Source organism: Megalobrama amblycephala, linkage group LG20, assembly GCF_018812025.1.
Source record: "Megalobrama amblycephala isolate DHTTF-2021 linkage group LG20, ASM1881202v1, whole genome shotgun sequence".
NCBI classification, from domain to species: Eukaryota; Metazoa; Chordata; class Actinopteri; order Cypriniformes; family Xenocyprididae; genus Megalobrama; species Megalobrama amblycephala.
This window is the reverse complement of record NC_063063.1, coordinates 31,996,842-32,012,875: the sequence shown is the minus strand read 5'-3', so window position 1 is coordinate 32,012,875 and position 16,034 is coordinate 31,996,842. Positions and strand designations below refer to the sequence as shown.

At 32.9% G+C, this 16,034-nt stretch overlaps 1 protein-coding gene across 2 annotated transcripts in view; it reads left to right on the top strand.

Annotated features, from left to right (window-relative positions):
• Positions 1-16,034, top strand: part of fmn2b (formin 2b) — a 58,985-nt gene that overhangs the window by 18,444 nt on the left and 24,507 nt on the right. For both annotated transcript variants that reach the window (XM_048170065.1, XM_048170064.1), the window contains 4 exons: positions 803-1,752; positions 3,515-3,656; positions 12,285-12,372; positions 15,201-15,262. In XM_048170065.1, the coding sequence (XP_048026022.1) occupies positions 803-1,752; positions 3,515-3,656; positions 12,285-12,372; positions 15,201-15,262 (1,242 nt within the window). The remainder of the gene's footprint in view (positions 1-802; positions 1,753-3,514; positions 3,657-12,284; positions 12,373-15,200; positions 15,263-16,034) is intronic.

Genomic DNA, 16,034 nt, shown 5'->3' with positions numbered 1-16,034 from the left:
ATTAATATAGTTACACATGAATGTATAATTGTTTATATAAAAATATATACCGTTTATATGTAACAATTTATATTAATATAGTTAATTTATATATGAATATAAATTATTATTATATATTATACATTCAATGTTATTTATAGTAACAATTAATAATATATATATATATATATATATATATATATATAATAAATTGTTACTTATATATTATATAAATGCTTTATATATATATATATATATATATGAAAACGTATAGTAAAAATTTAATAATTTTTTATATAAATACTCATCACCTTTGCTCTAAAAGCCTCTATTTATTTTTTTTAATTATACATTTTACATTTATTAGCTTTGACCAGCAGTATATTTGTGACTGCCGTTTATCATGAAATATGCATACATGTGATATATTTATATAATTTGTCCTTCTGACCAGATATCAGTGCTGGCATCATCCATAACGAAAACCCTGTCAGTCAACCACCAAGAGACACATAGGACGACACGCTCACTCTGTCCGTTCATTCTCTGTGTTTCTCATTAAAAATCTGCTCTCTATTAGGTCCTGTGGGGTCTGTTGAATTCCCCTCATGCTGTGGGCATCTATGGTTGTGTTTCGAGTCTGAAGGCAGCTGCTCCTCATCAGTTCTGTCCACACTTCAGCAGGAAACACGTTTAACCGTGTGACATTTGCAGCAGTCTGAAAGCGACTTCAGTGGAAGAGAAACCCAGATTTATATCTGTTTCTGTCTGTGGCGTTTATCTGCTTCTCATCACGCCTGTCTCTCTCTCTGTCTGTCTGTAGGAGGAGTCCGTGCTGAAGACGGTGAATCTGAAGCAGGAGCACGTCTGCGTGATTGAGCAGCTGGAGCAGACCATTGAAGACCTGCGCAGTAAGATTGCTGAGCTGGAGAAACAGCAGCCCCTGCTGGAGCGGGAGATCATCACGCAGGATCAGGAGTGCGGCGGGGAGGAAGGCCTCATCCCGGACGTCTGCCATGTGGACCTACAGACGGAAAACTCTGCTCTGCTGCCGCTGGAGGCCAAATCGGTGCAAACGTCTCCTGTGGACGAGAGCTTTAGGTTTAAAGTGCCTCCTGTGGAGGCGCAGGCGCCCGGAGGGAGTGACTCCTCGCAGGGCTCTCAGTCTCAGGCTGGTTCTCAAGCGTTTGTGTGCGTCTGCCAGCAGCAGCCGGGTGCTTCGGTGCCACCTCCTCCTCCTCCACCACCTCCTCCTCCTCTCCCAGACAGTTCATTGCCCCCTCCGCCGCCACCTCTACCAGGAATGGGTGCACCTCCTCCTCCACCTCCTCTACCAGGACTAAGTGCGCCTCCTCCTCCACCTCCTCTACCAGGAATGGGTGCGCCTCCTCCTCCACCTCCTCTACCAGGAATGGGTGCGCCTCCTCCTCCACCTCCTCTACCAGGAGTATGTGCACCACCTCCTCCACCTCCTCTACCAGGAGTATGTGCACCACCTCCTCCACCTCCTCTACCAGGTCTATCTGCACCTCCTCCTCTCCCCAATGCAGGATCAGCACCACCTCCTCCTCCTCCACCACCTCCTCCATCTATGGCTCCTGGAGCTTGTGCGCCTCCTCTGGCCTTCGGTTTTGGCTCTTTGCCTCCTCCTCTGCCGCTCGGTCTGTACGCGTTAGGAGCGGCGCAGGAGAAACCGCCTCGCAAGCTCATCGTGGAGCCGCCGAGACCCATGAAACCGCTGTACTGGACACGAATACAGCTGCACGCCAAAAAGTACTTCTGCTTCACAATCATTTCTTCATTTTAGCACTTATATCAGTACTTATAGTTCATGATTTGATTTTGAGTCAAGCTGATTTTGGTCAGTTTATGGATTTCACAGAAAATCACATGGTGAATCACATTTTATGTGATTCTCTCCAGTCTGAGAATTTCAAATATGTTTGATATTTTGAGTTTGTTTAGTGCATGATGCCTACGATCAGAATCTGTTCCAATTATAAAAGCGGTGTAATGTATTCCAGCCTTAAAGGGATAGTTCACCCTGAAATGAAAATTGTCATCATTTAGTCAACCTGGTGTTGTTCTAATGCTGTACACCCTTCTTCCCGCTTGCGCTCATCCATATAATGGCAGTGAATAGCGACCAGCATCGAGCTTTAAAAAAAAAGACGCAAAAAAAAAAACAGCCAAGGTCAGAATTTGTTAAATACATTAAAATTCTTTTTTTTGCCTTTTTTAAAAATATTTTTTAATTTATTTAAATATATTAAGAAATATAAAATTTATGTATTTTATTTAAATAAAAAACATTAAAATATATTTAAAAACGTTAATAAATATTGAATCATGTATTTTATTTAAATACATAAATATAAATGTTTAATCGTATTTTATTTAAATACATAAATGTGAATATTAAATCGTGTTTTTAAATACATGAATAAATATGTATTTTATTTAAATAAAAAACATTATATGTATTTTATTTAAATAAATACATTAATAAATATTGAATCCTGTATTTTAAATAAAGCCGCACGTGTTTAATCATATATTTAATTTAAATGCATTAATAAATATTTAATTTTGTATTTTATTTAAATACATACATATGAATATTTAATCATGTATTTTATTTAAATATATTAATGTATTTTAATTAAATAAAAAACATTAAATATGTGTATTTTATTTAAATAAATACATTAATAAATATTGAATCATGTATTTTAAATAAATCCGCACGTTTAATCATATATTTTATTTAAATGCATTAATATTTAATTTTGTATTTTATTTAAATACATAAATATGAATATTAAATCGTGTATTTAAATACATTAATATGTATTTTAATTAAATAAAAAACATTAAATATATGTATTTTATTTAAATACATTAATATATTTAATCATGTATTTTAAATAAATCTGCACGTGTTTAATCATATATTTTATTTAAATGCATTAATTAATATTTAATTTTGTATTTTTTTTAAATACATACATATGAATATTTAATCATGTATTTTATTTAAATATATTATGTATTTTAATTAAATAAAAAACATTAAATATATGTATTTTATTTAAATACATTAATATATTTAATCATGTACTTTATTTAAATTATTTATGTAATAGCGTATTATATCTAAATACATTAATAAATATTTAATTGTGTATTTTAATTACATAAATATAAATAATTAAATTTTGTTAATATTTAATCCTGTACTTTATTTAAATAAATACTTATATTTATGTAATAGTGTATTATATTTAAATACATTAATAAATATTTACAAGCCGGACATTTTTTATTTTATTATTATTATTATTATTTTTTTTTTTTTTTTTATGATGAAACGAGAGACGTGAAACAACACAGCAATGGAGGAAATGATCAGTTTTACATTTTAAAGTCATCATATACAGAATGACACCACTGACCAATCAAGAGAGATAAATTAAAAGCAGTTATAATTATTCACTTTGATTCATGTTCATCAGTATTTTTCATTCCTCCGCAGGGACTCAAATTCTCTCGTATGGGAGGCGATCGAAGAGCCATCCGTGGATTTTGACGAGTTTGTCGAACTTTTCTCCAAAACGGCAGTCAAGGAGAAGAAGAAACCTCTTTCGGACACAATCAGCAGGTCGAAGACCAAGCAGGTGAGCGGAGATGAATCTGTTCGGCAGGCGTCGCTTCGGGCTGGCGGGGCCGCGGGTCATCCGGTGTTATGTCTGCGGCTCAGGATAAAGCTTAAATACAGTTTTATTGCGCTTGAATGCAGGGAAACTATTTCCATGACTTAGTTCTGACGTTTGTGTACAGATCCCGGCTCCTCTGCCGACAGCTGTGAGTAAATGCCCGAGCGCTTGGCACCGGCGCGCACCGGTGGAGAATTCCAGCTCCCAGTTCTTGGGAGGGAATTTGCTGATTGGAAATATGACCGAAAGATCCCGTAAAAAGCGTGTTGCAGCTCATAAATATCTCTGGTTTTATCAGATCTGTGTGCTTTTCACACTCGGTCTGTTTCTATAACGGCTCCACAACTATGCGAAATTCTGTTAAAACGGATCAACAGAAACATACTTCAACTTTTGTTTTGTCAAGTAAGCTTTATTTCCACAGCGCTTCAAACAGTACAGATAATAAAACCCATTTACTGTTGCCCCACGCCTACTTTTAAACCTAGATGATCATTGCTGCATTTCTAAAATGGATCATCTAAACAAACCATTTGAATATTCTGTATTTATTATGTGAAAATCAATCAATTGTGGAGTCATGCATATCTGAATTGAGCTCATTTCATAATTGATTGACTTTACAGTGTTATTGAAGTCTTTCTATCACAGAGTGAATGATGCTGATTTGAGATGGAAATGACATTCATGTCTGTCCTGTGGGTCGTCGGTAGAAATAAACTAGTGAAAGGACCTGATTTTCAGGCTCTCGGCGCCTGTGCAAACTCCTCAGATCTTCAGTTTATATCTGTGTCGTCTTGTTCCCGCCTCCGGCTTGTGTTTTCACCCGGTTAATGCTCATCCTTGACCCATCGTTCTTTCACCTGTGGGTTTCGGCTCTGCTCCGGATCAGACGCAAGGCTGGATCAGATGGGACCGACGCTGCAGGCCTACAAACCAAATGCATTACTGTCCCAAAGACAAGACGGTGAAATCAAAACAGTGCTGTACACATGGATCTAGACAAATAAAACGCTAAAATAATGACTTGAATTTTTCATCTTTAACACGTTGAATGTGCATTTTATTTATTTATTAGATTATTATTTTAATATATTTAAATTTCAGCCCAAAATAAGAAGGGTTTTTTTCATTTATTGTATTGCATTATAGTATATTTAAATGAATACGTAAATGTATTTAATTATATATTATTTAAATCATTAAGAAATGCTTATGTATTTTATTTAAATAAAAACATTAAATATGTATTTTTAATTAAATAAATACATATATAAATATTTAATCATGTATTTTATTTAAATACATAAATATTTTATTATATATTTTATTTAAATTAGGAAATGTAATTTATGTATCTTATTTAAATAAAAACCAATAAATATAGAATCAGATTTTATTTTAATAAATGCATAAATATTAATATGTAATCATAAATTTTATTTAAATACATAAAAATAAATATTTAATTATATATTTTATTTAAATACGTTAATTTTATTAAATGCATAAATATAAATGTTTAATCATATTTTAAATACGTAAATATAAATATTGAATCATGCATTCTATTTAAATAAATGCATGAATCTAAATGTTTAATCATATATTTTATTTAAATACATAAACATAAATATTTAATCATGGATTTTATTTAAATATATAAATATTTCATTATATATTTTATTTAAATACATTACATTAAGAAATATAATAATGTATTTTTTAAATGCATAATTTAAAAAATACTAACAATGCAAAAAACTCTTACTGTTTTAAATAAAACTTAAAAAAAACAACAGTTCATTGTAAAATTTTAAAATGCATATAATAGAAATAAAATAAACAATATAATTACATGTATTTGTGTTATTGTATTTAAATATTTAAATAAAAAACAATTAAATATTTATTCATTTATTTAAATAAAATACATGATTAAATATTTACACTTATGCATTTAAATAAAATATATGATTAAACATTGATATGTATTTAAATAAAATCCATGATTCAGTATTAATGTATTTGAATAAAATACATGTTTTTTTATTAAAAAAAATACATTATATTTCTTAATGTAATAAAATATATGAAATATTTATATTTATATATTTAAATGGGAGAAATTAAAACTTAAATTAAAAAATTAAAACTGCCACAATGCAAAAAAAAAAAAAAAAAAATTTCCTTGAATTTCAGAGTGAATTATGATCTGCACATGGGACGTGTTGTTCATCAGATTCACTTTCTCAGTAGTTTGCTGTACGAGTGTGTTTGTCTCCAGTCCTGTTGATCTTTAAACATGTTTTTCATATGTGATTCCCCCCCCATGTGTCTCAGATCACATGACATTCAAACCACATGTCTTTTACATTCGCCTGTGAACAGACCTGAGGTTAACCACACTAATGCTCTTCCCGCTCAATATTTGCATATTTACAACTCATCCATTAACATAACATGAGTTAGGCCTGTTTACCCAGAAAGATGCCCGTCCGTCAGCGTTTCGAGGGCCGAGCGGATGTGGCAGCAGTGTGTCTTGTGGTGTACGGCTTTAGAAGGGTTTCTGGGATAGAATGTTTGAGCCGCACCATATTTTGAGGTGTTTGGCGTCTGTGGCTTTTTTGTTCCGAGGGACGCGGAAGCACTTTGTCTGGACGCTGACGGAGACGCGTTTTATACGACTGTAGCCATGTCTCATTTATTTAACCAGCCACATAGACTCGCTCTTGCTTTTCACTCAGAGCACCACAAGCTTAATAAGAAATGGGAAAATATGGGATTTTTTTTATTTAACCTGTTAACCGTCACTCCCTTTTTGAACGTAGACATGAAAATGTACTATCCGAACTTAAATGGATGTAGTTCATGAATGAATTATTCAGTTCAAAAAATTAAATGTACTAAACATCTTTATACAAATTATATACTTTACAAAATAATAAAATAATTTGGACTCTAGAATTGATACAAAATCAAATTTATATGTCTAACCAAGTTATGTTCCAAATTTGAAGTTGATATCACAAAAATTATGATTTTGTTTAGGTGCACCGGGCGACATCCACGCTCCATGTGATGCATTTCCCATCACAAATTAATAAATTTTTTGATTTTTGCAGCACAATATTTGACCTGAAGGGTAAAAAAGACCATTATTTTCGTCAGTTACGACTCATTTAGATCCAGCATTCTGGAGTGTATCAATGAAAACAGCGCATTAATATAGAACGGTGATTAAACTGATGATTTCATTGCACACCTTCCAGCCAATCAGAATCAAGTTTTTTTATTTTTTTTTTTTTTTTTTTATTATTATTTATTGTATTTATTTATTTATTGTATTATAGTATATTTAAATGAATACGTAAATGTATTTAATTATATATTATTTAAATCATATTAAGAAATGTTTATGTATTTAAATAAAAACATGTATTTTAATTAAATACATAAATATTAATATTTAATGTATATTTAAATAAAAATAAATATTTAATTATATATTTTAAATACATTAATTTTTAATATTTATGTATCTTATTTAAATAAAACAATAAATATAGAAACAATTTTATTTAAATAAATACATAAATATAAATGTTTAATCATATATTTGAATTAAATACATAAAAATATTGAATTTTTTTTTAAATACATAAAAATAAATATATTTATTTAAATTAAGAATTTTTATATACATGTATTTTATTTAAATAAAAGGCAATAAATATTGAATCATAGATTTTATTTAAATAAATGCATAAATATACATGTTTAATCATATATTTTAAATACATAAATATAAATATTGAATCATGCATTCTATTTAAATAAATGCATAAATATAAATGTTTAATATATTTTATTTAAATGTATAAATATAAATATTTAATCATGGACTTTATTTAAATATATAAATATAATTATTTCATTATATTTTATTCAAATACATAAAAATATTTAATCATGGATTTTATTTCAATATATAAATATTTCATTATATATTTTATTTAAATACATTACATTAAGAAATAATGTGTATTTTTTTAAATAAAAATAAAATGTATTTTATTCAAATAAATTAATAAATATTTAATTGTATTTTAAATAAATTCAGTAATACAAATACATGTAATTATATTTTGTTTCAGAATCAAGAATCAATCAGAATCAAGTATTCAGACAGACCATAAGGTTTTAAAGTACCGTTTCCATGTTAACCCAATGATTTGATTGTAAAATATTGCAGAATTTTGTAACATGACTCCGCCCACTAAAAGTATTTCCATTTCCATGCTGTAACAGTGTCTAATTTCACAGGGTGAATTTCAGTGTTTAACCTTTGAAATGATGCCTAATGTATGATGATTACTAAAATATGTGATGGCAATAAAGCGCACCAAGCGTCCCGCTGACAGTGAACCGGTTAAAGGTTTTGTGTGTGAAATGGTAATTCTGAAGCCCTGTATTCTCCGATGATGTTTGACGGATCTGGAGGTAATTTGTCTCGCCGAAGGGCCGTTTGACCTGAAAAACATCAGCGTCTCCTGTTTAATGCAGAAGAACTGGCCTTTTTGTTGGCTCTCATGTTTTAAACATGATCTCAGAGGGAAATAATTGGAGACTCGTTTCCGTAACTGTCAAGAGTTGCCTGGCAACATTTTCTTTTGATAAAGTAACGTGTTTTGTTTGGTATAATTGCCTGCAGTTGATAATTGTTGTGTTTTGCCCTGTAATGCCGTTGGTGACCTATTCAGACTTTTTTTTTTTTCTTTGCATTTTTTTTTTTTGCTTAAGAAAAGGTTTGAAGGTTGATTAGAACCATGGAGAGAGAGCGTGTGGACAGAGTTCTGCTTCTGTCTAGTTTGTTTGTGTTTTTGGCAGCGACAGAACAAAATCAACTACAGGGAAAAAAGCCATCAGGCGTCTTTTAAAGCTCAATTGTTTGCCTGAGTTTTCGGTCTAATTAAATAAAACATTTATCATGTAGTTGCAGCTTGGTCTGGAGATTTCTGCTTCTGCCCTGTTTGGTTTCTGTTCGCAGGAATCTCTCTCATCTACTTCCTGTTGAGCAGCTGACGCTGTGTTCTTCACAGTCAATTGTAGTTTGGGGTCCAGATCAGTTTGTGTGAGGTGTATTGTGGTCTGGTTCCTCTCTGACGTCAAGCAGACGCCCGTGATCGATCTGAAGTCAGTCAGACGGTTGTCATGTTCCTGTCTGACGTGTTTATGATCACGTGTTCGTGTTTGCATGCGCAGACGGACCTCATTGTCCTCATGATTGATAAAGATCAGCGCCGAATGAATTGGGTTTTGTTCTTCAGGTTGAAGTCGAGCCGAGACCACTTTTCTTTTAAAATTAGGACATAATGACCAAATAGATGCAATTACGGACATAAAGACGCTGAGTCAATGTTCTGACGATCACCTGAGATTAAATTATGTTTATATATTTCAGTAAATATGAGTGTAGATCGTTTGCTTTGTTCCAAAATGGGGACTTAATTTGTCATAATGTTGCATTTTCTTCTTGGTTCGGTTCGCTTTCACAAGGCAACTTTTCGAAGTGTAACAATGCGTTTATGCAAGTCACATGTGAGTAAAGCTGTCCTCTTATTGGTCAGGGTTTCCTCTGCATCATCCATCGAGATGGATTGACAAGTTTGTTCTACGATTATCTGTAAAGCCTCAATAATTTTATCTTGTGGTAACTGATAAGTTATGTATATATTGCCACTAAACAAAAAAACAGATTTAAAGATTTAAACTCGCAATTGCATGTTATAAAGTCAGAATTGCGAGTTATAAAGTCAGAATTATGAGATATCAAGTCAGAATTGCGAGACAAGTCAGAATTGCGAGTTATAAAGTCAGAATTGCGAGATATAAAGTCAGAATTGAGTTATAAAGTCAGAATTATGAGATATAAAGTCAGAATTATGAGATATAAAGTCAGAATTGAGTTATAAAGTCAGAATTGCGAGATACAAAGTCAGAATTGCGAGATACAAAGTCAGAATTGCGAGATATAAAGTCAGAATTGCGAGATGTAAAGTCAGAATTGCGAGTTGTAAAGTCAGAATTGCGAGATATCAAGTCAGAATTGCGAGATATAAAGTCAGAATTGCGAGTTATAAAGTCAGAATTATGAGATATAAAGTCAGAATTGCGAGATATAAAGTCAGAATTGAGTTATAAAGTCAGAATTATGAGATATAAAGTCAGAATTATGAGATATAAAGTCAGAATTGAGTTATAAAGTCAGAATTGAGTTATAAAGTCAGAATTGCGAGATACAAAGTCAGAATTGCGAGATACAAAGTCAGAATTGCGAGATATAAAGTCAGAATTGAGTTATAAAGTCAGAATTATGAGATATAAAGTCAGAATGCGAGATACAAAGTCAGAATTGCGAGATACAAAGTCAGAATTGCGAGATACAAAGTCAGAATTGCGAGATATAAAGTCAGAATTGAGTTATAAAGTCAGAATTATGAGATATAAAGTCAGAATTGCGAGATACAAAGTCAGAATTGCGAGATACAAAGTCAGAATTGCGAGATACAAAGTCAGAATTGCGAGATATAAAGTCAGAATTGAGTTATAAAGTCAGAATTATGAGATATAAAGTCAGAATTGCGAGATACAAAGTCAGAATTGCGAGATACAAAGTCAGAATTGCGAGATATAAAGTCAGAATTGCGTGATGTAAAGTCAGAATTGCGAGTTGTAAAGTCAGAATTGCGAGATATCAAGTCAGAATTGCGAGATATCAAGTCAGAATTGCGAGATATAAAGTCAGAATTGCGAGTTATAAAGTCAGAATTGAGTTATAAAGTCAGAATTATGAGATATAAAGTCAGAATTATGAGATATAAAGTCAGAATTGCGAGTTATAAAGTCAGAATTGCGAGTTATAAAGTCAGAATTAAAGTCAGCGAGAGTTATAAAGTCAGAATTGCGAGATTATAAAGTCAGAATTGCGAGATACAAAGTCAGAATTGCGAGTTGTAAAGTCAGAATTGCGAGATATCAAGTCAGAATTGCGAGATATAAAGTCAGAATTGCGAGTTATAAAGTCAGAATTATGAGATATAAAGTCAGAATTGCGAGATATAAAGTCAGAATTGAGTTATAAAGTCAGAATTATGAGATATAAAGTCAGAATTATGAGATATAAAGTCAGAATTGCGAGTTATAAAGTCAGAATTGAGTTATAAAGTCAGAATTATGAGATATAAAGTCAGAATTATGAGATATAAAGTCAGAATTGCGAGATACAAAGTCAGAATTGCGAGATACAAAGTCAGAATTGCGAGATATAAAGTCAGAATTGAGTTATAAAGTCAGAATTATGAGATATAAAGTCAGAATTATGAGATATAAAGTCAGAATTATGAGATATAAAGTCAGAATTGCGAGATACAAAGTCAGAATTGCGAGATACAAAGTCAGAATTGCGAGATACAAAGTCAGAATTGCGAGATATCAAGTCAGAATTGCGAGACAAGTCAGAATTGCGAGACAAGTCAGAATTGCGAGACAAGTCAGAATTGCGAGTTATAAAGTCAGAATTGCGAGTTATAAAGTCAGAATTGAGTTATAAAGTCAGAATTATGAGATATAAAGTCAGAATTGCGAGATACAAAGTCAGAATTGCGAGATACAAAGTCAGAATTGCGAGATACGAGATATAAAGTCAGAATTGCAGAATTATGAGATATAAAGAGATGTAAAGTCAGAATTGCGAGAGAAAGTCGCAAAAAAGTACCCCTTTTTTTTATTTTTTTTTTTTTTTTATAAGTGGTGGAAACAAGCTTCCAGATTTTCCAGATTCCCAGAATTTACTTTGAAACAATTTTCACTGAGAAATTGCTAGTTCACAAATAATTACAAAGAAACTGAAGTGGAAAGACTGAAATACTATTTTCTTGTAAAAGGTTTTACAACAATGTTTTACAAATGTATTTATTTTTTTTTACAAAAAATGTATAATTTCTTTGCATCTTTTGGGAAACCATCTTCAAGTGAGTTCAATTACTCTTAACTTTGATACAGTTTTTACTCAGAAATTGCTAGTAAATTTCACAAATAATAATTCATTTAATGAAAAACATGCCATTTTGAAGTAGAAAGACTTTAAAATCTTTGTTTACAACTTTGAAAAAAACGTATTTACAGTGAATGAATGTCTAACAGCATCTTTTATCTGTTCAGGAAACCCTCTTCAAGTGGGAGACTCTTAAATCAACTTGAGACTCTTAAATAAACTTGATTAAATAATTTGTATGCTTTAAATGATGTGCAAAAGGTTTTTAAAAGCACTTGAGGTCATGTTATATTATATCGATGTACATCTATCAGCGTCTTTTATACACTCTTCAAGCGCAAGTGCTTCATTTATATGCTTATTATATGCATAATTTTTTTAACTCGGTAAGGCACTTGAGGCTGTTATTGTGTATTAAACAATATTTTCCATGCATTGCATCTTTCATACATGTTCACTGGTCACATGATATAATGTGCTTGAAATCTTCTTGGTTATTTGAATAACTGCAGTGAGTTTGTGTGTGTTTTTAGGTGGTGAAGCTGCTAAACACCAAGCGCTCACAGGCGGTGGGGATTCTGATGTCCAGTTTACATCTCGACATGAAGGACATTCAGCACGGTGAGCTGAATTTATTCTCCTAATGCATTTCTTTCTGCCTTTTCATATTTTTGTGTGATTTAAAATGAACATTAACATAAACAAGGCCGTTTTGGGATCCATTAGTAAATCTGATTTCAAACTGACCCTCAGTTATACTCTTAAACGGGTTGTCACGTGACACTGCGTCGGACGGATCATTTGCGGTCATCAGCGGGTCGAGGTGGAGGTTTTGTTCTGGCATGCGTGTTTCCTGTTTTCTTCTCGCTCTTTCATTTGAATGCTCGTCCGGGCATTGACGTGTTCTTGGAGTCACGGAGCGTCTGGCATTCTCTGGGTGGCAGCGAGTGTTTCCTGATGCTCTGATAGCCTGCAGGTCACGGGCGGCTCTGGGCAGAAACGCCATCAGATCCATAACATATCAGATGGACCCTGAATGTGAACCTCTTCTGAACAAACTCATGTTGTTTTGATAAATCAATCATCCATGCTGCAGGATGACACACAACAAACAATTACTGATATTTCCATATAATGACTTATGAATGATTTATACACATTTCTGACACAGAGTCTGTTAAACGAGACGTTTGAGAATAATTCAGGTGCTCGTGAAGCTTTCATCATCCTTGTCTACTCGAGTCGAACACAGACGTGTGACATCATCATGCACATGACAGGTGTTTGTCACACAAGCTCTTACATGAGCTTTACCATACAGTCAGAGCTGATAAAGTCACATGGACATATTTCACTTCAGTTTCAGTGTCTGATTCACAAGTTTGTTCAACAGACAACCAATCGCACACTCATATTTGCCTTCTTTGGACAGTCACGGAAACTGTGCATTTTAGTAAGTACAGCATTTTTAGGGGAAAAATGTCAAATGCTGACGGAAAACGTGACAATTTAAGTGAAGAGACCATTTCATTCTTACCTTTTATAGTCTGAAATGTCCATTCAGTATAAACTTAATAGTACAGTCGGCAATACAAGGATGCACAATATATAGCGCTATATATAAACAGGTTGCGTGCTGCGTTCAATGACACTTAATCACACTCAACCAATCAAAGACACCGCAAATATGCAAATAAAAACATTAACCTAGGGTTTAGGAATGTACAGGGTGAAAAGTCAGCTTATGAATCCCATGATTAATTGTTAACCCCGGATAAATTATGAGCCGTTTGAAACATGACGCAAGATAACCCGGGATTTAGAATGACCCAGGGTTAACTATTGTGTGAAAAGCTGTACTGAGACTTTTTTCCCCCCCCTTTTTAAATGCATCAACAAAAGTTATCTCTGGAGTAATTATTTGCTTATTTATTTACTTGTTTTCTTATGTATTTACTTATTTGCCTTCTCATTTGTTTACTTATTTGCTTGCTTATTTACATATTTTCTTATTTGCTTTCTCATTTGCTTATTTACTTGCGTTTTATATATTTACTTATTTGCTTATGTATTTGCTCATTTGCTTGCTTTGCTTATTTATTTTCTTATTTGCTTATTTACTTAAAGGTGCAATATGTAAGAATTTTGCAGTAAAATATCCAAAAACCACTAGGCCAGTGTTATATATTTTGTTCACTTGAGTACTTACAATATCCCAAATGTTTTCAATTATTTGTAAATCGTGAGAAAATTGCAATTTTAACCAAGGCTCCGGGACGTGTGAGTCGTCGCCTGTCAATGGCGTCATACCCGCTTTACCCTCGGTTTCCGGTTTGATTTTGTAGAAACCATGGAAACACCAAAGACGCTTTAATATTTACATGTTTTAATAGATGAAAGAACAACTGTTTTGATATATTTATAGACAGAAAACTAATTATTGTTATAAAGCTCAACACGTTTATTCTTATTGTTTAAATCTAATTTTCTTGATGTTTTTGCGAGTACCATGCTTTACCATGCCTCAGAGAAAAACACTATTTTGTGAAGTAGCTAACATAGCATAATCAGATGCAGCTTTATTTTTAGTAACAGCATTTTCTCCATCATACAATACGTTTTAAAATTAATTGCATGCCATTTATCAACACAATCATCCAGCATTTAATATGATATTGTAAAATCGATCTATCTTACTGCAGTGTGTAACAGTGTCTCACAGCAGCCGCCGAGCGAACGCTCAGAGTAACGTTATAACATCATTTTCAACACACTCAAATGTATCTAATATGATAAACAGAGCTGCGTTACCTCATACTCATGACCGGAAAAGCGGAAGCGGCGCCGGCGACTGTGTCATAATAAAAGTCCCGCTGCTCGTGAGGCGTGTGTTGATCAATCGCTCCAGCTCCTCGTTCAGCTCCACAACACTCGCTCCTGCTCTGCTTCACACTACAGTAACGTTAATAATCGCATCCATGAACATGATTTCTTCCCGAGTCCTATCCCTATTCTTTTGCACCGTCCGTTGAGATGGAGACCACATGTCCCAAGATTCCGCGCTCAAACTTAGCGTCATCAAGCTACGCCTTTGTTTTGAATAGGCCTCTAGCGACCTCTAGCGGACAGAAAATATTACAATAATATAAATTACAATATAAATTATTGCTGTTTATACAATGTTGTATTAATTTTTTCTACAACAATGAAATAAGTGTCTGATAAATATTTAATATTTAACTATTTTTTTTATACCTTATTTTTTACCTTTTATAATCAACTTTTTAAATGGAAAAGGAATCAGTTTCATATGAGGCAGTTATTGAACTTCAGTTATTTAGGTTCATGTAACATGGACAAAAACTGCATTAGTGAGTTTGTGGTTTTTTTATTTTTAGATATGATTATGATGATTCCTGTCTAATGTCTGTCTGTTTTTGTGTCTCCAGCGATCCTGAATCTGGATAACACAGTGGTTGATCTGGAGACGTTACAGGCCCTCTATGAGAACGTAAGCAGAAAACTTCTTTGAAGTTGACTCTGATGACTGTTTGCAAATTTATATTTGAGTAATGTTTGCTGGTAAATCTAATTTTTTACCCTTTTCATCTGTTTTCTTTAACCCTTTTTAATAACAGACCTTAAAAGTCTCTCTCTCTCTCTAGAATTTATGCACGTCTTGGCGTTTCAATCCAGCGTTTTTATGCAATATCCCAAAAATTTGCTTTAAAATTGCTGGATGGAAACAAAGCTGATGCTTTTCTACATTCTAATGTTTTTGTTGTTGGAGTTTGTGTTGAATGTGCATCTGCAGTGATCTTGTGACTCAAACACATCATGCAAGAATCTAATATCAGAAGTGTGAAGAAACGTTCCCCAGAACAATACGATGTCAAACATTTCTGAACTGTCTGAAAATCTTCACTTGCACAATCCTGAAATATAATAACATTTAAACAAATTTAGAAACCACATTGTACCCTAGAAGCACGTGTGGAGAAAATCGTCCCATTTGAACAAAGCTTTCGGACACATGCTTTGATGGAAATAGCCAAAATGCAGCTTTTGTTTTGGTATGAGAGCTGCTTTTGCATAAATATAATTTGGCATCACGTGCCAAACTCGTGCACTTCTTTGAACTGTAGTGAGATTCGATCCTGATAGTCTTCAGATTGATCATCTGAGAGTCCGTCTGTCTGTTGAAGAGGAAACATTAAGATGTTTTTGTCTGGCTCGCTCCGTAATTATGAAATCCAGACCCGTTCGAAGGGCAAAAAAAGAAA